Source organism: Mobula birostris, chromosome 13 (genome assembly GCF_030028105.1).
Source record: "Mobula birostris isolate sMobBir1 chromosome 13, sMobBir1.hap1, whole genome shotgun sequence".
Lineage (NCBI taxonomy): Eukaryota > Metazoa > Chordata > Chondrichthyes > Myliobatiformes > Myliobatidae > Mobula > Mobula birostris.
In genome coordinates, this window is record NC_092382.1 from 97803423 (window position 1) to 97824949 (window position 21527).

A 21527-nucleotide genomic window follows, 5' to 3' on the forward strand; every position below is an offset into this window, starting at 1 on the left:
GCTGGCGTCTATCCGACCGCGCCACGGAGCGCAGTGCCCCCTCCGTCCTCACCCACACCCCCTCTGCGCCCCCTCTCCCAACGTCCACTCCAGCCTCACTGGGATCGCAATTCCCCCTCATCCCGAATCTTGCCACCCCTCGCCTTGAGGCAGTGCCTGGGAGGGATCTCGCTGGGAGGACTGATCAGTCCTCGGAGGAAGTTGCCGACAAGGGTGACTCCCCCCAGCGTCTTCTCTCTCTTTCTCTCTCTCTCTCTCTCTCGCTCGATCACTCGCTGCCTCACGCACATAACAGGCACACACACGACAGACGAGCGGAGACATCAGGAACTACGCAAACAGGACCGTAACTGAGCCGTCTCCGTGCCTCAGCGCACTACAGTGGGAAACCCCTCTCCCCCCCCTTTCTCTCTCTCTCTTTCTCCCCACACCCCTCTCCCACCACCAGGATCCCCACCCATAGCCGGTGACACCTCCTTTCCCGTCAGCTTCTCATTCACCCACGCTCTCCCTTTCCCTCTCTATCTTTCCTTCTCAGACCGTCCATCTTTCCGTCACGTCTTCTTTCTCTCCCCCCTACTATCACTCTCCCCATTCTCTCTCTCTCCCACTTGTTCCTCCTTCCTCTGCCTCACTGCTCTCCTCTCACTCTCACGTCCCCGCCCCACCCCTCCTGCCTCGCCCCTTTCTCCTCTCGAACCCCTCCCCCGCACCTTGCGCTCTCTCTCCCCCCTCCCTTCTCCAACTTTCCCTCCCACTCTCTCCGCTCCACTTCGCATCTAACTTCCCAACCCCTCCCAGCCCTCTCTCAAACGCCGGCCCCACCACTTCCGCCCTTCTATCTCTCTCTCTCTCTCTCTCTTCATTCCCCTCTGCTCTCTCCCTCTTTCCCCACACACCCTCTCTCCCCTCTTGTTCTCTCCCCCCACCCTTCCACCTCTCTCCGCCCCCGCCCCACCGATGCAGCTGAGCGGACGCCTCGTGGACTTCGTCCTCACCCTGCTGACCACCGCAGTCCTCTCAGGTAACATCACGCAGCACGAGTTTTTTCCCCTCTGGGCGTAAAAACACTCGGAGCTTAGGGGCTGTGCATTTGCTTGTGGGGGGGGGGGGGGTGGAGATATGTCTATACCGTTGGGCCTTGCCGTTCTCGGGTGAACTTCGGAGCAGCCTGGATTTTTAGGAGCGGGGGGAGGGGGCAAGGTGGAAGGTGCCGTGGGTAATTCCGGACGGTAGAATGTGTGGGGAATTGAGACGCTCTGTGGCGTGACGGAGGACTGGGGTAGAGGGAAAGTTGGGGGGGGGGGAGTGCGGCGACGGTGGCGTGATTCGCAGTTGAAAAACACAGAGCAGCCAGTTTCGGATGGAGGAGAACGTGGGTGGTAGGGATTTCTGACGCTTCAGACGAGTGTCTGGAAGTCGCAGAGTCGAACTGCGTGGAAGGGGGTACATCGGACCGGCTGGTCGGTGGCGGGCAAGGCTCCCATCTGATGTGGCCCCAGTTGTCCGCACTGGGCCCAGCTCGCTCTAAACCGTGTACCTCTCCAGTGGCCTTTTAAACGTTGTTAATATACTGGCTTCAAAGTGTTATCTCTGGCAGCTCTGTCTATTTACGGACCACCCTCGGTCCCTACTAAAGCCCCTTGGGGCCGGCTGAATCTCTTTCCCGCTGCGCATTGAGGTTGATTGGCCAACCCTGGTGGGATGGGGGGGGGGTGAAGACTCTGCGCATTCGTCCTATCTTTGCCCCCCCCCCACCCCCCGCTGTTATTCACCTTCTGTTAGGTCACTCCAAGCTACGCCTCTGGGAACAAAGTTCCAACCGGCCCAGCATCTCTCCCTCCCTCCCTCTCTCTCTCTCTCTCTCTCTTTCTCTCCCCCTCTCTCTCCGCCCCCTCTCTCCATAGCATCGCCGGCGCCTCGAGCGCGGCAGCAGCACCCTCGCAAATATCCTTCTGCGCTCTCTCCCAGCTCGAAGGCGCGACGCTCCAAGTGCGCGGCCTCGTCGGCTTCCTGTGCCACTCCCGATTCCTGTGCTCAGAGGCCGGGCTGATGAAGGCCCTGCGTGATCACGATCAGAATCAGGGCCATTATCGCTGATACATGCCACGAAACATGAGGTCTTGTGGCGGCAGGACGGCGGAATCATTAACAATTGCTTTTCTACCCAACGCCCCGGCTGACGCAGGCTAGCGTGTCTAATGTCCCCTCCACGACCCTGTCGAATCGTGAGTTCACGTTCGGAAGAGCAGGCACTTATTTACTCTGGTCCTGCAACACTCCCCGGGGACCCCACCCTTCACCCTACCTCAGGTCGACTCAGAAAAAAAGCAACACCTCACAATTATCGGAATTAAACTTCATTTGCCGTTCGTCGGCCCTTTTACCATTGTTAGCCAGCAAAGGCCTAGTCAGGGATTACCAGCCTGGATCCCTTGTTTAACGGTATAGGTTCACAGCATTTAAAAAAATGACCTGAGGGACGCCTGGCCTTGACAGAGTGGATGCGGAGAGAATGTCTCCGATATTGGGGCACCTAGGAACAGAGGGCCCAGCCTCAGGAGACAAGGACCCTCCCATTAGAGCAGAGGTTAGGAGGGGTTTCGTCTGCCAGAGAGTGGTGAATCTGTGGAATTCATTGCCGCGGACGGCTCTGGGGGATATTTAAAGCAGAGGGTGATAGGATCGTGAATACTAAGGGCGTCAAGGGTTGTGGGGGGGGGGAGGAGGTGAAGACAGAAGAGTGAGATTGAGAAAGAAAATAAATCTGTCATGGTGGAATGACAGAATATCCTCGAGGGGCCGAATAGCCTAATTCTGCTCTTATGTCTTATGGTCTTATGCTGAGGAGGCAGGGGTGAAAAGTGGCGACCGCCAGCGACGGGGACCCGGTCATTGGGTATATCTAAAGCGGCGGTCCACAAGTTCTTGTCTCGTTGGAGCATCAAAGGTTATGGGGAGAAGGCAGGGTAACTGGGGACGAGAGGGGCAATGAATTCAGCCATGACCACATGGAGGAGCAGACTAGAGGGGCCGACTGGCCGAATTCTGCCCCTGTGTCTTCGGCTTCGGCGAGCCCACGGTAACTTTTGAAAACCTTCTTCACCGTCTGCTTCTGTAAAGTGACAGAACGCATTTAACGGCAGGAACTTAGAACAGCATTCACTTAACAGAGGGGGATTTTGGGGTCGGTAGGGGTTCACGGAGCGGCGGAGATGGCCTTACTAATCGGTGGGGGGGGCTGGTGGGAGGGCATTAAGTTGAAGCGCTGGGAAGTTATGCTTCTAAGTTTACAAAACTACGGTCGGGCCGCCCAGGCGGCACTGTGTGTAGTGTAGTTCTGGTCTCCCCGTTACAGGGAGACTGTCACAAACCAAGAGAAAATCGGCGGATGCTGGAAATCCGAGCAACACACACAAAATGCTGGAGGAACTCAGCGGGCCAGGCAGCATCTATCGGGGTGGGGTGGGGGGAGGTACAGTCGACGTTTCGGTGTCGAGACGCTTCGAGAGAGAGAGGAGGGGAAGGGGTGGGAGAGAGAGAAGGAGAAAGAGAGGAGTGTCCTGCCGAAGGGTCTCGGCCCAAAACGTCGACTGTAATTTCTTTTTCCCCGATAGATGCTGCCCGGCCTGCTGTGTGTCTCCAGCATTTTGTGCGCGTTGACAGAGAGGGCGTGAGGTGGGGGGGCTTCGGAGAGGGCGCAAAAAGGGGTTCACCGGGATGCTGCCTGGAGTGGGGAGGGGGTGTTGGGTGAGAGATAAGGAGAGGTCGGACCATCCCAAGTTGATTTCTCCGGAGTGGCGGAGACTGAGCAGGGTGCGGGGTGTGGGTGGGAGCTGATCGAGGTTGATAAGATGGTGGGAGACGTGGACAGAGCAGATAGACGGTAGAAATCTCTAAAACCAGAGGGCGGTGAGAGGTCGGGGGAGGAGGAGAGCCGAAAGCAGATGTGCGGGGCCAGATATTTTTTTTTTGACCCAGAGATCGGTGGCCGCACTGGTGCTGGAGGGCAGGTGTGATAGAGGTATTTAAAAGTGTCCTGGGCAGGCTCGTGGGTACGTGGGGAATGGAGGGATATTAGATTAGATCAGATTCAACTTTATTGTCACTGTGCCGAGTACAGATGCAAAGCCAATGAAATGCAGTTAGCATCTGACCAGAAATGCAAAGAACAGTGTTATTTACAAAATAACTGCGAATAAAAAGTTAGTGCTACAGCACACAAATATAAAAGTACTGAGACAGTAAAATACGGGTGCAATACTGCTTCGCGCTGTGATGAGAGGTTCAGCAGGTCCACAGCCTCAGGGAAGAAGCTCTTCCTGTGTCTGCTGGTGAGGGAACGGAGGCTCCTGTAGTGCCTACCGGATGGGAGGAGAGTAAAAAGTCCATGGTTAGGGTGAGATGCACATTTTGTCGTATAGGCGGGTTGTAGAGGAGATTTGTTCGTCATTTGACGACTGATTTTAACCGGTCCGGCACAATCTTATGGGCCGAACGGCCTGTGCTGTACTTTTCTACGTTCTGGGTTCTATGTTCAACGCTTTGTACGTTGTCATCCACGCCAATGGGTTCCTGAAGGAGGGCAGATGAGGAGCGGGGGGAGGGGTGGAGAGGGCAAATATTTAAGGCTGGGTGGGGGGGAAGAGAAAGTTAGGGGTGGCGCGGTTAACCTCAGGCTACCGCGGCGCCAGCTGTAAACTCGGGATTCAATCCCTGCCGCTGCCCGTAAAGGTGTTCGTACGTTCTCCCTGTGTCCGCGAGGGTTTCCTCCCGGCGCCCCCGTTTTCCACCCTCCCCCCACCCTTAGATTTGAAAGGCATAAGGGTTATGGTTAGCGACCTGCGGGGCTGCTATACTGGGTGCCGGAAGCGCGGCAGGCGGGACTCGTTGATGCGATTGGACACCAACGGCCCACCTCACCGCACCTTCCGATGATAGATGCAGGCAAGTGGAGCAGGACCTTCAACTGCCTCTTGGGTCTTGATTTCGCGCTCCGAGACGGTGAAGTGGTTTTGTACCTCGTTTAAAATCGGCGGTTCGACGCCTAACTGAGTTAATTTCGACCGCCCCGCGCGTGGTCCGTACGGAGTCCCAAAGCACAGGGGGAGAAAAAGCCTTTCGGCCCATCTAGTCCTTGCCAATCTGTTATTCTGCCTAGTCCCAGCGACCCTCACGCGGATGATAGGCTCCCCGCCACCCCATACCCCTCCCGCCCGTGCCCCTATTCAATCTTCTCATTAATTTTGCAATCTGACCCAAATCCACCACATCCTCGTTCTGGACTCTCACCGCCCTCTGTGAAAAAGATTCACACCCCCACCCCCTTAAGCGTTTCACCTTTCAGCCTTAACTCTTGGCCTCTAGTTCTAGTCTCACCCACCCGCACTGCTCGCTCTCACTCTGCCTACGTCTGCCCCTCGTAATGTTGTGCGCCTCTATCGCATCACCCACCCCCCCACCCCCCTCACTCCCCTGCGCCCCAGGGAACAAAGTTCTCACCTGTTCGAACTTTCCATATGGCCCAGGTTCTCAAGTCTCGGCAACTTCCTTGTCAATTTTCTCCCCACTCTTTGAATTTTTATTGACCTCTTTCGCGTGGGTTGGTGACCGAAGCTGAGCACCACACCCCAAAAATAGGCCTCGCCATCGCCTTAGACAACCTCGACATAACATCCCTACTCCTGTACTCATTACTGCGATTTAGGAAGGTCGATGTGTCAAAAGCTCTCTTTGCGACCCCATTGAATGGACTTTACTAGCTACACCCTTCATATACAGGAGGATTAAAAACCTTTACGTGACGTCTTCGTCTAAATGCGCAATGTGCAATTTATAGTAATTTATAATAAATAGTATGTACAACAGGACAGTCAATATAACATAGAAATACAGTTGTGTCAGATTGAGTTAATCGGTCTGATGGCCTGGTGGAAGAAGCTGTCCCGGAGCCTGTTGGTCCTGGCTTTTATGCTGTGGTACCGTTTCCCGGATGGTAGCAGCCGGAACAGTTTGTGGTTGGGGTGACTCGGGTCCCCAATGATCCTTTTTACATCCTTGTCTCTGTAAATGTCCTGAATAGTGGGAAGTCCACATCACACAGATGCACTGGGCTGCCCGCATCTACCTGTGACGTCACTTTCAAGGAATCATGGATCTGAATTCCCAGATCTCTCTGTTCCGGGGGCATGTAGAGTCCTAACAGTAGAAAGGCGTTGCTGGGACTGAGGGTGGGTGGGTGTGTGGGGGAGGGGAGAGCTTGAGATATACCAAGTCTTGGGAAAAGGGAGGGCTGCTTGAAATCATAATTTTCTACACTTCCATCAAATTTCCTTTCGTTCTCCTACGCACTGGGAAATGAAGTCTTGCCCTATTCAACCGTTTCCAAAGCGCCGTCCTCGAACCCGGGTAACAGCATTGCAAATGTTCCACGTTATTGAAATCTTCCCGTCCATTCTCTTCACTTCTCCCCCTCCCCCAGTTCTTGTTTTCCTAACCTGGGGAAGAAGACTGCGCTCATTCACCCTATCTATGTCCTTCGGGGTTTTATACATCCCTACAAAGCCAACCTTAAGCTTCAAGGAATAAAGTCCAGAACTTGCCCAATCTCTCTCTCTCTCCGCCTCCCCCCCCCCCCACGCCCCATACCTCAGTCCCTCGTCTCATCGTAAATTTCTCTCTGCGCTCTTTCCAGCTCAGTGGTACCTTTCCTACGGCAGATTGACCAAAACCGAGCACCGAAGTCCTGCGACGGCCTCGCCAACGTCTCGTACAGCCGCAGCGGAAAATCCCGCCCCCTGTACTCAGTGCCCTGTCTGATGAAGGCCGGTATACCAAATGCCTTCTGTACACCGTCCGACGCTGCCTCTGTTCAATCTCTCCCCATCTCCCCTTATTCCTGTGCTCTCTTCAGCCCATCCTTCATTCTCCAACCCTAGGATAGGGTGGGGAGGGGGAAGGACAGTGTGCATTCACCCCATCTGTGTCCCTCGTGGTTGGTGGCCTAGTGGCATCAGTGCCGGACTTCGGGACGGAAGGTCCCGAGTTCGAATCCAGCCGACCCCCCGGCGCACTTTCCATCCGTGCTGGTGATCTCTGTGGAAACTCACCTGGCAGAAGGCAATGGCAAACCCCCGCTGTAACTCGCCTCGTACGCGGTTCCCCACTACGTCAGAGAGGCGTGGAGGAAAATCGTCCGGTAACCGGAGAAACTCCGGATGCGACATACCTTTCCTTTTCCTTTCCTGTAAGGTCACACCTTCCCCATTCCCACCCACCCCCATTCCAAGGACCAAAGTCCCAAGCTGCCCAACCTCTCATCGTAAAGGTCATGTGCCGAGGTTAAAAACAACTCCAGAATTCACTTACAGATCTGCGGGAAATCCCCAGCAAATGTCCCACAAAAAAGGGCTTCTTTTGGGGGTGGGGGAGAGAAATTTGGGAAAACCAGTTTATTAATATCACGCGTGTGTTGAGGTACAGTGGAAAAATTTTGCTTTGCCTGGTGTCGGTACAAGGTCAATATTACAGGAACATTATTGTCCCCTCTGCAATCAGATTTCCGAACGGGCATTGAGCCCGTGGAATTCTTCCTCACTAATTTTTATTCGTACTACTTACTTAAATTGCGTTTTAACATATATTTCTTACTGCGATTTGCGGTAGTTGTGAAAGTTATGCGTTGCATGCACTGCTGTCGCAAAGCAACACATTTCACGACACCTGCCAGTAACATCCAACCTGATTCCGATGGTCTGAGTGACGTCAACACGTCAGCGCCGTGCGTCGGGGCAGTGCAAGCCAAAGCAACAGCAGAGTGCAGAATAAAGTATTACAGGAACAGGGCAAGCGCAGTGCAGGCAGATGCAGTAAGGCGCAAGGGCCAGGACGGGGTAGATTGCGAGGCCAAGAGCCCATCTTATCGCCCTAGGGCGGCCGTTCAGCAGTTTATAGCAGCCGAGTAGGATCCGCCCTGAGCCCGGTGGCCTTTGTATCTTCTGCCGACGGCAGAGGCAAGAGGAGAGAATGTCCCGGGCGGGAGGGGTCCTTGGTTAAGGCCGAGGAGGTGAGAAATGAAAACATGGAGAACCGTTCGGTTTCCCTGACCTCCGCAACTCTCTGTGATTGTTTCTGTGTTTTTCTTTTGCGGTTGCAAGATGTGATGCACCCGGATTAGATGCTTGTCTTGCCGCGCGGGTGAAAGCTGGTGTGGGTCAAATGAAACACGCCAGATTTCGACGGAGAAGAGTAAAATGCCGAGGCCCTTCATTGTGAGGAAGGGTCTTGATGAAAGGCCTCGGCCCGGCGAGTTGACTCTTCATTCCTTCCCAGTGGACGCTTCCTGAACTGCTGAGTTCTTCCCGCATTTTGTCTGTGCTGCTCTGGATTTCCATCTTCCGCAGAATATCCTGCATTCTTTTGAAGGAAGTAGAAGAACCGATGAAGTTTCTTGGGCGCGACGTCTACATGGTTGGACCAGGACTAGATAAGACCACACGGCATAGGAGTAGAATTAGGCCTTCCGGTCCTCCCCGCCATTTCATCATGGCCGATCATTATCTCCCTCAACCCCAGTCTCCTGCCTTCACCCCGTCACCTCACACGCAGTCAAGAACCTATCAACCTCCCAGTCACCTGGCCTCCACGGCCGCGTGTGCCAAACGAAATCCACGGACTCGCCACGCTCGGGCCAGAGAAGTTCCTCCGTTCTGGAGGGGATACGGGCTCACAACGACGTCACGGTCGGAGTGAGCGAGTTCGGCTGAAGTCGTACGTGATACGACTCTTACGTGGGGACATTGACACTGCAGCAACTGGAAGCCAGAGGAGACGGGGTTGCAGTTGCCCAGGACGTCGGCGAGGCCGCACTTGGAGCATCTCGTGCTCCGTTTCGGCCGCCCTGCTGTGGAGAAAGGTGCGGGCCAGCTGGAAATAGGGCAGCAGGCAGACCCACGAGAAAGCTGCCCGGGCTCGAAGGACTGAGTTGTGGGAGAGAGATCGGGCAGGTTGGGACTTTATTCCTTGGAGCGTAGAGGTGACTTTCTAGAGGTGTACCGAACTCAGTCAGACCTACAGGGTGCTCGAGGCCTCTGCGCACAGCACTGAATTTGTCAACGTGGAGCGGAGAGCGAGTTCGCCAATCAGGCCGGAGCAAAGGATGCTGGGAATGGCGAGGTTCACTCCGGGGAACCTGATGCTCTCAACCTCAGATACAGATCGGAGACCGTGCACCATCTCGCCTCCTGAAGTCGGTGACCAGTTCTGAAAATGGCCGCACAGTGCAGATATGACGACTGGAAGAAGAAGAAGAAGAAGAAGAAGAAGAAGACGAGGAAGAAGAAGAAGAAGAAGAAGATGATGATAATGAAGAAGAAGACGAGGAGGAAGATGAAGAAGACGAAGAAGAAGAAGAATAAGAAGAAGAAGAAGATGATAATGAAGAAGAAGACGAGGAATAAGAAGAAGACGAAGAAGAAGAATAAGAATAAGAATAAGAAGAAGAAGAAGAAGAAGAAGATGATAATGAAGAAGAAGACGAGGAAGAAGAAGAAGAAGAAGAAGAAGAAGAAGAAGAAGAAGAAGAAGAAGAAGAAGAAGAAGAAGAAGAAGAAGAAGACAAGACCCACTTGCATTCCTCGTTCGGGGCGCTGATGACAATGTTTCAGAGAAAACGCAACAGCAGTAGAAAAGCGACAGTATCCTGGTCATTAGGAGTTTTGCCTGCGGTTCTGATGACCCCCCCACCCCCCGCCCCAATTCGGCAGATGTCTCATCCGCGGCTGGCAGCCCTCCTAGGAGAAGGAAAACAAATCTCAAATCTCCGACGTAGTGCGGCCGTACCCACTTATGGGGACGGTCTCGAGGCAAAATCCAGGGCTGGAGTTATGAAGGCTGTCCCACGCTGAATTCAACGCTGGCTGTCAATCTCCTGCTGCTAAACTCTATCGGCCCCTGCCGTTGCTTTTGGGTCCAACGGCCGTGCGGAGAGCGGGAGGCTGTTGCTATGGGCAACGGCCCGCTCGCCATACCGTCCTGCCCTGGCCCGTGCGTCACGTAGACAGCTAGGACGTAATATCCGTGATGGACCCCGGGACGAGGGAGGGCCGCATCCGGTCGCCCCTTTCCAGGCAGGGCGTGGAGAGCGTACGGAAGTGGTTCAGCAGGCGGCTGCCCGGGTGAGAGGGCGTGAGCTGCGAGCAGAGGTCGGACATACCTCGATTGCTCTCTCCGGAGCGGCTGGAGGCTGAGGATAGAAGATCACATAGGAAGCGTAGACCATACGTTAGGAGCAGAATTAGGCCATTCAGCCCATCGGGTCGGGCCCCCCCCCCCACTTCCATTTGATAATGGCCGATCCGTTATCCCTCGCAGCCCCATTGGACAGAGTAGGCAGCTGGCACGTTTTATCCTCAGAGCGGAAACTTCAAATACCAGAGGGCAGTGGTTTAAGGCGAGGGGGCAAAGTTGAAAGGGGCTGGGTGCGGGTCAAACTGTTTTTTTTCACACAGAGAGTGATGGATGCCTAGAATGTGGTACCAGGGGTGGCGATGGGGGCAGACGCGGAAGGGGTGTTTGAGAGGCTGTTAGAAAGATACATGGATATGCAGGGAATTTAGGGATATAAACATTGCGCAAGCAGAAGGAATCAATTTACAGTTACCTGGTCTCGGTTTCCTGCATGAATTACTCATTAAGTGCGGTCTAATCTTCCATCTACGTCACAGTCTGCCTAAGCTGACAACACACAAACAATTGCACTTCTCATGACTTTATTGAACACAATGTTCAATCATTCACCGTCCAAGCTGGAAGAAGTAGGTAAACACAAAATACTTTGCAGATGCTGGGGGTCAAAGCAACACTCACAACACGTTGGAGGAACCTGGCAGGTCGAAGGTGGGGGGAAGGTGGGAAGGAGAAGGCTGGTAGGTTTCAGGTGAAAAACCACCCCGTACAGCTCGGTTTTACCTCCTCCCCAAGATTCACAACCCTGTCTGTCCCGGTAGACCCGTAGTCAGGCTTGTAGTTCTTGGGGAGGAGGTAAAACCGAGCGGTACGGGATGGTTTTTTACCTCGAACCTACCAGCCTTCTCCTCCCCCCACCCCACCCCCAACTTTTTTTTTTTTTTTTATAGGGCATCTGCTCCTTCCCTCTACAGTCCTGACGAAGGGTTCCGGCCCGAAACGTTGACTGATCGTTTCCACGGATGCTGCCCGACCTGCTGAGTTCCCCCAGCGTGTTGTGAGTGTCGGAAGAAGTAGGTGAACCCTTGTATTTGATAATGCGCAGAACCTCCTTGAGCGCCAGTAAGTTCCACCAAGGACTGCGTCAGTTCATCAATATTTCTTGCATCGGGTCACGCCACAGCAGCTCAGTGGAGTTGCAGTCTCGACTCTGCTTTGGCCGTTCCAAAACATGAACTTCCTTCTTCTTAAACCGTGCTGTTGTTGATTTAATCTTGTCTTCCGGATCATTGCCTTGCTGCATCATCCGAATTCTATTCAGCTCCAGCAGACGGACCGCTGCCCTGATTTCCTCCTGTAAAATGTCTCGATGCGTTGCTCCCGCAACGGTTGCAATTTGCCCAGGCCCCCGAGGCAGCAAAGCAGCCCCAAACCCTGACTCTCCTTCCACCATGCTTTGAGGTTTTGGCGTTGGTTTGCCGTGCTCTTCCCCCCACCCCCACCCCCACCCCCAAACAGAGCAATGTGTACTTCTACCGAAATGTTCAACTTTCGTCTCATCTGTCAACAGGACATTGTCCCAGAAGCGCTCCAGAACATCTAGGCGGTCCTTTGCCAATTTCAGACATACAGCAATATTTTTTCCCCCGGAGAGCAATCGTTTCCTCTGCGCCGTCCCTCTCATGAACACCATTCTTGTTCGGTGCTTTTCATATGGTGGACACAGGAACAGAGACTTTTAGCAAGTTCTGGAGGTTTCTGCAGGTCCTTTGCTGTTACCCTCGGGTTCTCTTTCACCTCCTTCAGCAGTGCACGCTGTGATCGTGGCGTGATCTTTGCAGGACGCCCACACCTAGGGAGAGTAGCAACCGTGCTGTGCATCCTCCATTCGGAGACAATTTCTCTTACTGTGGGCCGATGAATGCTCGGGTCTTTAAAAAATGCTTTTGTAGCCTTTTCCAGCTCCATACATCGCTACAATTCTTCTTCTGAGGTCCTCTGCAAGTTGTTTCGATGGAGGCACGGGTCTTTCCTGAGAAGACCAGGCCCTGTCAGCAACCTAATTTCGTGAACAACGGGAATTCTGCCGCACAAAAATTCAAGCAACACACATCAAAGTTGCTGGTGAACGCAGCAGGCCCATTACCCCCGGAGTTTCACGTACTTTTTTTAAATTTTGAACCTGGACTGTGATTGTTTAAGTGGCGTGGTCGGTGTGGGGGGAGACAAAGCACAATTGTTCGTGCGTAATGAGTTTAGGCAGGCTGTGTTTGTCTGTTATTGTGACTTAGATGAAAGATCAGGCCACGTTCGGTGAGTAATTAATGCAGAAAGCCAGGCACTTTCAAAGGGCTCACAAACGTTTTCTTGCAGCATGGAATTGTGGGAAATGGACTGTGTAGGCAGAAGGGATTCATCTGGTTTGGCCTTTAATGACTTGTTTGATTGGTTCAGCAGAAACACGTGGGCCAAGGAGACCGTTCTGGCTCTGTTCTGTGTTGCGCGTAGGCGGACTGTTGAAACTGCTTGCAATGTTTTCAGTTTGGCAGTTTGAAAGCGCAGGGACATAAGGTGCAGCGGAGAGCAGTGGATTCTGTCCAATGCACAACTTTCTATACAATAACAGCAATACGCCCCACTGTTCCAGACAGTTGATGACAAGGACCCCGAGCACCAGTGATGCACAGGGGGTTTCTCGCAACTCACTACCTTCGGCCATCAGGTTCCACCCCAAAGCGCTGGACAACACTACCTGCATCCACTGTCCGAGGCGAACCAGGAAAGACCCTGGTGAATGCCTCCCCCCGACACACACACCCCTTCTGCACTATCTGCCAACACTCCGTCCGCACCAGCACAGGACCGACGCTCAGCGGCCACGCTATCGGGTGCGGCTATCTACTCGGCCAATCGCGTGGCAGCAACTCAGCGGGAGGGGAGCGGGCAGACGGTGGCCGAGAGGCTCGGCCGTCGCTCAGGCCCAACACCAGAATGTGACCCAGGTGACTTTGACCGTGGAGTAACCGCGGATGCCAGGCGGGTGGTTTCCGTGCCTCACACGCAGCAGGGTTTGCGGACACCGGCGTGAGCAAAAGATAGCTGAGGGAAACCTACAGTGAGCGGCAGTTCTGTGGGCGAAAATGCCTTGTTCATGAGAGAGCTCAGAGGAGAACGGCCAGGCGGCTCAAGCTGAGAGGAAAGCGACAGCAACTCAAATAACCACACGTTCCAACAGCGGTGTGCAAAAGAGCATCTCTGAACACTCTCTGGGCTTTGAAGTGCTTGAGCTCTGGGTACCAGAAGACCACCAGCATACGTTGTGGCCACTCCCAAGAGGTATCTCATAAAGTGCCCCCTCCCCCGCCCCCCCCCCCCCAGCCCCCGCCGAATGTACCTTTCTCACAGAGTCTTTCTGCCCAGGGTGGAGATGTCACGTACTACAGGGCCGAGGCTTGAGAAGATGGCCTGCGGGGCAAGGTTAAAAGGATATTTGCAAGACAAATTATTTTCTCCCTGGTGTTGGCATTTGAATAGTGGGAGAGCGAAGGTCAAAAGTGAAAGGGAAACGTTTTCTTTTGGGAGGAGGGGTTTGTGTGGGGGGTGAGACGTCCCACCAGGAAAGGCAGCATAAACCAGCTGCTGGCCCGACTCAAGGGCAGGTAGGCAGACGGCTAAATCGGCGAGCAAAGCCGAATCCCCGGCGAGGGTTTGTAAGCCATTAGTCGGACAGCACCTGCAGTGTAAGCGTTTGGGGCTTCACATCTAAGAACGTATGTGCTCTCTTATTTAGAGGACTGTACTGTCAACAGTTTGGGGCCCCATATCTTTGTTCTCAATGCATAGAGTCAAGAGGAGGTTCACGAGGATGATTCCGGGGAAAGGGAGGGGGTTAACACGTGAGGAGCGTTTGGCAGCTTTGGGCCTGTGCTTAAGGGAATTTAGAAGAATGCGCGGGGGCTGGGGTATCTCATTGAAACTTACCTAATGTTGAAAGGACTAGATGTGTTCGTCCATCGTCGACGTCGATGAGGACCTCGACACCATGATGATGGTGTCGAGACTAGCGCGTTGTTTGGATTAAGTGAGGGAGAGTTGCGCAACGTCAGCCTCACTCTCCCTTCCCAATTCCCATCTGATTCAAGTTTCAAGATTCAAAAAACTTTATTGTCAGTCTAACCGTACATCAGCTCTGCAGGGCAGAATGAGACAGCGTTTCTCAGGGGCAGTGCAATCATAACATAACAAACGCAAGACTAAATAATAAACATAACAATAAATAGTAAAACACAACAGCCACATGTCAGTTAAAATCAAGTTGTAAGTGTCCAGCGCAAGTTACAAGTGTCCAAAGCAGAGTCAGGTGGAGCAGCTATTTAGCAGTCTGACTGGCTGTGGGAGGAAGCTGTTTAGAAGCCTTGTGCTTTTAGTTTTGATGCTCCTGTAACGTTTGCCTGATGGCAGAAGAACAAACATTTCATGGAGAGGGTGTGAGGGGTCTTTAATGATGTACCATGTCTTCTGGAGGCATCGACTCTGAAAGAGGTCTTAGACAGAAGGTAGGGAGACCCCGATTAATTTTCTCTGCTCCCCTAACCACCCTCTGCAAGGCTTTTTTTTTTTTTGTCGATAGCACTGCAGCTGGAGTACCAGGTTGTGATGCAAAAGGATCCTGGATCCTGTGGCGAGGCAAGAGTCGAGACGGCTGGAGATGGGACGAGGCGCAGTGGATGACCAGGACATTTTCTGTGTCTTGTCCTGCTCTACATGTTCCACGACGCTCGCAGAGACTGCCTTCCTGACCGTTGGACCTTCCATTGGTCTCGCCCGCTCAATCGGCCGGAGTCTGTCTTCACATGCTGGGATAGACAGCTCCCTATCTCACCGAGGGTTTGAGACCCGTCGACTACCCTCACCTGGTTTAGCCGGCTTGTCGAAGCCATTGCTCGGGGTGTGGCCGCTGTCGCATGCAAACAGCTACGGGGAGCCTCAGGTGAGAGCTGAGTGTCAGGTGGGGACCAAAGGCGGACTAACTGCCTTTGAAAGGACGCGACATTTTCCCCCACCAGAGGTGCTACCCCTCCCTGACTCACCATACACCCTAAAGACTGGATAGGGTGGATGTGGAGCGGACGTTTCCTGTGGTGGGGGAATCCAGAACGAGAGGGTACAGCCTCAAAACTGAGGGGCCACTCTTTAGAACAGAGGTAAGAAAGAATTTTTCTTTAGGCAGAGAGTAGTGAATCTATGGAGTGCGATGGAGGCCAAGCCAGAATACTTAAGGCGGAAGTTGATCTTTTCCTGATCGGACAAGGTATCAAAGGACATGGCTAGAAGGGAGGCGGATTAGTAAGTATGCAGATGATACTAAGGTAGGTGGAGTTGAGGATAATGAATTAGGTTTTCAAAGCTTACAGAGATATTTGGGCCTGTTGGAAGAGTGGGCTGAAAGATGGCAGATGGAGTTTAATGCTGAAAAATATGAGGTGCTATATTTTGTTAGGACTAATCAAAATAGGACATACATAGTAAATGGTAGGGTATTAAAGAATGCAGTAGAACAGAGGGATCCAGGAATAATGGTGCTTAGTTCCCTGAAGGTGGAAGCTCATGTGGATAGGGTGGTGAAGAAAGCTTTTGGTTTGCTGGCCTTTATAAACCAGAGCATTGAGTATAGGAGTTGGGATGTAATGTTGAAATTGTACAAGGCATTGGTGAGGCCAAATTTGGAGTATTGTGTACAGTTCTGGTCACCGAATTATAGGAAAGATGTCAACAAAATAGAGAGATTACAGAGAAGATTTACTGGAATGTTACCTGTGTTTCATCACCTAATTTACAGAGAAAGGTTGAACAAGTTGGGTCTTTATTCTTTGGAGCGTAGAAGCTTGAGGGGGGACTTGATAGAGGTATTTAAAATTATGAGGGGGATAGATAGAGTTGACGTGGATAGGCTTTTTCCATTGAGAGTGGGGGAGATTCAAACAAGAGGACATGAGTGAGAGTTAAAGGGCAAAAGTTTAGGGGTAACATGAGGGGTACTCAGAGAGCGGTAGCTGTGTGGAACGAGCTCCCAGCAGAAGTGGTTGAGGCAGGTTTGATGTTGTCGATTAAAGTTAAATTGGACAGATATATGGACAGGAAAGGAATGGAGGGTTATGGGCTGAGTGCAGGTCGGTGGGACTAGGTGAGAGTATGCGTTCGGCACGGACTATTAGGGCCGAGGTGGCCTATTTCCATGCTGTGTTTGTTATATGGTTATATATGGTTATATGGATTGGGGTTGAGTGGCCATGATATAATAGCGGAACAGACTCGATGGGCTGAATGGCCTGATGATGCTCCTATAAGTTATGGTCATTGTCTTATGGCTTTGGAGGGGGTTCGCGAAAATGATTCCGGGTGTGGAAGGGTAAACCTACGAGGAGCGTTTGACTGCTCTGGGCCTGTACTTGTTGAGAAGAATGTGGGAGGGGAAATCTATCGAATACTGAAAGGCCTCGACAAAGTGTACGTGGAGAGGATGCTTCCTATAGTGGGCGGGGGAGTGTGTGTGTGTGTGTGGGGCGGGGGTTCTATGACCGAAGATCACAGACTCAGAATAGAATTATGTCCCTTCAGAAGAGAGACAAGGAAGAATTTCTTTAGCCATAGAGCGTAGAACATAGATCATAGAAATCTACAGCACATCACAGGCCCTTCGGCCCACAATGTTGTGCCGACCATGTGACCTATTCTAGAAACTGCCTAGAATTTCCCTACCGTATGGCCCTCTATTTTTTAGGCTCCATGTACCTATCTAAAATTCTCTTAACAGACCCCATTGTATCCGACTCTACCACCGTTGCCGGCAGCCCATTCCACGCATTCACCACTCTCTGTGTGAAAAACTTACCCCTGACATCCCCCTTGTACCTGCTTCCAAGCACCTTTAAACTATGCCCACTCGTGTTAGCCATTTCAAACCTGGGAAAAAAAAAACCTCTGACTATCCACACGACCAATGCCTCTCACCATCTTATACACCTCTATCAGGTCACCTCTCATCCTCCGTCGCTCCGAGGAGAAAAGGCAGAGTTCACTCAACCTATTCTCATAAGGCATGCTCCCCAATCCAGGCAACATCCTTGTAAATCTCCTCTGCACTCTCTCTACAGTATCCACATCCCTCCTGTAGTGAATGTGACCAGAACTGAACACGGTAGCCCAAGAGGGGTCTGACCAAGGGTAATGAATCTGTGCAAGTCAGCGCCATAGCGGGCCGCGAAGGCCAAGTCATTGGGTGTACTTAAAGCAGAGGTTGATGGGTTCTTGATCAGTCAGGGCGTCAAATGTTGCGGTGGAGAAGGCAGGAAAATGGGGTTGAGAGGGATAGTAAATCAGCCATGTTGGAATGGCGTGGCAAACTCGATGGACCGGGGAGGAAACGTCGACTCAGACCGTGAGAGCCCTGCGTCGGGCATTTTCATGCCTGACAAGGCGCAGCTTCAAAGTCTGTTTGTGGGTCCCCACTCCTGGCACAGACACTAGAGCCATGTGTGATGAAGTGCCTTGCTCAAGGGCACAAACACGCTGCCGCAGCTGAGGCTCGAACTGGCGAACTTCAGATCACGAGACGAACGCCTGAACCACTCGGCCACCTGCGCAGCACACCTGGACAGAATACCTTAATACATCTCCTACGTCTTATGATTTATTGTCTAAGGCTGACAAATGGACGTGGAGCGGTTGGGTAAGAGCGGAGGATCCCAACCATTTGCTTTTCTGCCACGGACCCCGACCATTATCCGAGGAGCCCGTGCTTTGGTGGAAACCCCCTGGGGAAGAGGGTCGGAAGGAGCGTCGTGGGCTGTAGGGACTACTTCTGCGGTGGACGGTCGAGCGAGTCTGCCACGGTGCCAGAGTGGGCGGGAAGTGGCGCAGTGGGAGAGGAGGGGTGGGGTATCGAGATCTTGAACGTCCACAGGAAGGAGAAGATTCCTCCCGAGCCTGAGACCGGGACTTCAGACGGTGTTGGGGGTGGTTCTGGGTGGTTCTACACTCTAAAGAGTCAGAGATATTGCGAATTCGCGTTCAGCCTAGCAGACTGGTAAAGCGCGCTTGTCTTTCCGAGTGAAGGCACCGATTTCAAGGGCGAGGAAGTCGCGTAGCAGCTTTATAAACCTCTGGCCCGGCCTCACTTGGAGCCTCGGGTGCACAGTTCTGACCGTCCCGTTACTGGAATGGCGTGGGGAGGAGGTGTTTGGAGGGGGAGCAGAAGGGGATCACTGGGCTGCTCTCCGGACTAGAGGGCAGCAGAGAGCGGAATGGGGAGGGAGAGAGGGCGGATGGAGGGAGAGTGAGGGGCGTGCGGGATGTAGGGGCTGGACGGAGCTACAGGGACACAAAGAGGAGTAGGGCCCAGGGGGAGTCAGGGAGATGGATATGGCTGGTGGGTCCAGTGAGCGCGGGTGTGGGGTGGGGGAGGTGGTGAGGGGTGCCTACAGAGACGATGAGGGTGAGTGTGGGTGACGGAGATGGGGAGGGGGTGTGTGAAAGAGGGGGTCACGGAGACCGGTTGGGATGAAGGGGGAGGAAGGTGGTCACGGAGACGGGGAGGAGTGCAGGGGTGAGTGGCGGTGACGGAGACGGGGAGGGGCGTAGGGGAGGAAGGTGGCCACGGAGTCGGGGAGGGGGGTCTAGATGTCAGAGGGCTCAGTGCGACGGGAAGGGTGTTACCCAAGTATATGAGCAGCCAGACTGTTTTCGCCGACTGTAAATCCGCAAGCGCTCTCGTAAGTTTAGTAACTTGGCTTCGCAAACACTTTTAAATGTCACTGTGTCTCCAAAGTGGCAACCTCTCTCCGAAAACGACCAGCTTGAACCCCACCACACTGAAACCCCGCAACCCACAGACACTCTCTTGGTAACCTATGCGTCATCGGAGATTAAAGACAGACAGTGAACTGAGAAGGCTGTTACACGGGGTTGGGAGAGAATTGATATTTTCGTCTTGCAGTCCGCCCTGCACTGAGGGCTCAGGGAGTTTCAACCTGCCCGGTATCCTCACCCCGGGACTTTTACCAAATAGACCTGGTCTCGTTTTCGCCACTCTGGGAGTTTTTACTGTGCACACTCCCAGTCTGCGTGTCCCCACACCGACAGTTTTACCACGCACAGTCCTGGTCTCCCTTTCCCCACACTGCGAGTTTTTACTGTGCGCACTCCCGGTCTCCGTATCCCACACCGAGAGTTTTACAGTGCATGTCCCCCGGTCCTCCTCTCCTAGGTTCCCGGCCTCAGGGCTCCCACACCGCGAGTTTTAATCATGCCAGCTGCCGCCCCACCCGCCTCGCTCACGCCCACGCTGTCGAGGCCTCACGTGGGGGCATCGTGCTCGGTTTTGGTCTCCCTGCCGTGGGAAAGACGCCACCGAGCTGGAAAGAGTGGGGAGGCAGATTAACCAGGCTCGAGGGACTGGGTTATGCGGAGAGGCTGAAGAGGGTTGAGGCTTTATTGCAGGGGGCGTATAGGCAGGGTGACTGAGCACAGTCTTCCCGCGCCTCCCCACGCCCCAGGTCGGGAGGAATCAAGAACCGGGGGCACAGGTTTAAGGAGAGAAGGGAAAATACGCAATGGGGATCTGAGGGGCACTGATTAACCCTTACATACAGTTCTTATCCTATACCTTCACAGTATGGTCCGGGTCAATTTTCACCCGGCCCATGAATCCCCTCATAACAAGTGTCTATACCAAATTTTGAACCACGCATCTATTTAGAATTTATAAATAGCCTATCCGGCATTAATAAATGGGTGATTAATCCTTAATTAATGCTTCAGAGACCTAAAATCCATTTCAATAGATACGGGTCAAATTTGTACCTCCATGTACAAAAATTTGTAGCACCTGTACAAAAGTATAACATCTTAAAATATTTTCATTTTTGCGCATTTTGGATCACTTTAGGAAACGTCATCAAATTTCGGCTAAAAACATGGCATTTAGGGTGTTTTTACTGCTGTCAAATGGCAAAGCGGGTCAAATTTGACCCGGACAGTATGTAAGGGTTAATCCAATGTGTGGTCTGTACATAGGCCACCCTGCCAAAGGAACTGGCGAGGCAGGGACGGTAACTGCATCTCAAAGGCACCTGGGCAGGTACACGGATAGGAACGGTTCAGAGAAATTTGGACCAAAGGTGGGCAAATGAGTCTCGCTCGGATGGGGATGTTGGTCAGCAGGGATCAGTTGGGCCGAGGGGCCTGCTTTCCCGCGGTGTGACTTTACACAGTAAACAGCTCCAGTCTCCGACCCCCGGCTCCCGCCCCCCCCCCACCCCCGCAAATTCGGAGGGCCTACGCGCGGGTCCAGTCTCTGTATCACGCTGAATCCATTCGACTATCATAGAAACCATAGAAAAACCACAGCACAGTATCAGGCCTTTTGGCCCTTCTTGGCTGTGCTGAACCATTTCCTGCCTGGTCCCACTGACCTGCACACGGACCATATCTCTCCATGCAGCTCCCATCCATGTATCTGTCCAATTTATTCTTAAATGTTAAAAAAGAACCCACATTTACCACCTCGTCTGGCAGCTCATTCCACCCTGCCACCACTCTCTGTGTGAAGAAGCCCCCCCCCCAATGTTCCTTTTAAACTGTTCCCCTTTCACCCTCAACCCATGGCCTCTGGTTTTTCTCTCCCCTTGCCTATCCCGAGAAAGCCCGGCAGGGACTCTTCCCTTCCGAACTTCGGTCGGTACCCCCCGAGCCCTCCCCCACCCCGCTGGACTCAGGTCGCTCACAACCGCACTTCCTCCGGGGGCTGGAGAACTCCAGCACGTCCCCTTTGACCTTTATTATCAGTGCGCTGCAGAAAGCGCCCGATCCGGATGCATCGCGGATTGCCATGGCAACTGATCTACCCCGGCCGTGACCGCAAGAAACCGCGGCGAGCTGCTGCGCGGTCACAGCTCTCGGCACGTCACGAAAACCAACCCTTTCCCTCACTATTCTCTCCCTCCTTCTCTTCCCCCCCACCCGTCTCCATAAAGACCACAAGACAAAGGAGCCGGATAAAACTACCCAGCCGTTCCACCGTGGCTGATTTATTGTCCCCCGTCTCAACCTCACCCTCCTGCCTTCTCCCCGTAACATTAGATACCGGTTACTTTTTCAAGACCCTATCAAACCCCTGCTTAAATGACACAGCCTCCGCCGCCGCCCGTCGCAACGAGTTCCACAGGCTCACCACCCCCCACCCCCCCAGCTCCCCGCTGAAGAACTTTCACCCCTTACCTCTGCTTTACGGTGACGCCCGTATTCTGAGGCTGTCGCACAGCCACACAGCACAGAAACAGGCC

The 21527-nt window shown here is 53.2% G+C and overlaps 1 protein-coding gene across 2 annotated transcripts in view; it reads left to right on the forward strand.

Moving 5' to 3' along the window:
* The first annotated feature begins 285 nt into the window (after window positions 1-285).
* Window positions 286-21527, forward strand: part of LOC140207765 (CD5 antigen-like) — a 51288-nt gene continuing 30046 nt past the window's right edge. The window contains exon 1 of one of the 2 annotated variants that reach the window (XM_072276320.1): window positions 286-1024. In XM_072276320.1, coding sequence (XP_072132421.1) covers window positions 961-1024 — 64 coding nt within the window. In that variant the 5' untranslated portion in view covers window positions 286-960. Of the gene's footprint in view, window positions 1025-11246; window positions 11308-21527 lie in introns of those variants that run through there. The other variant, XM_072276321.1, reaches the window with a different exon arrangement.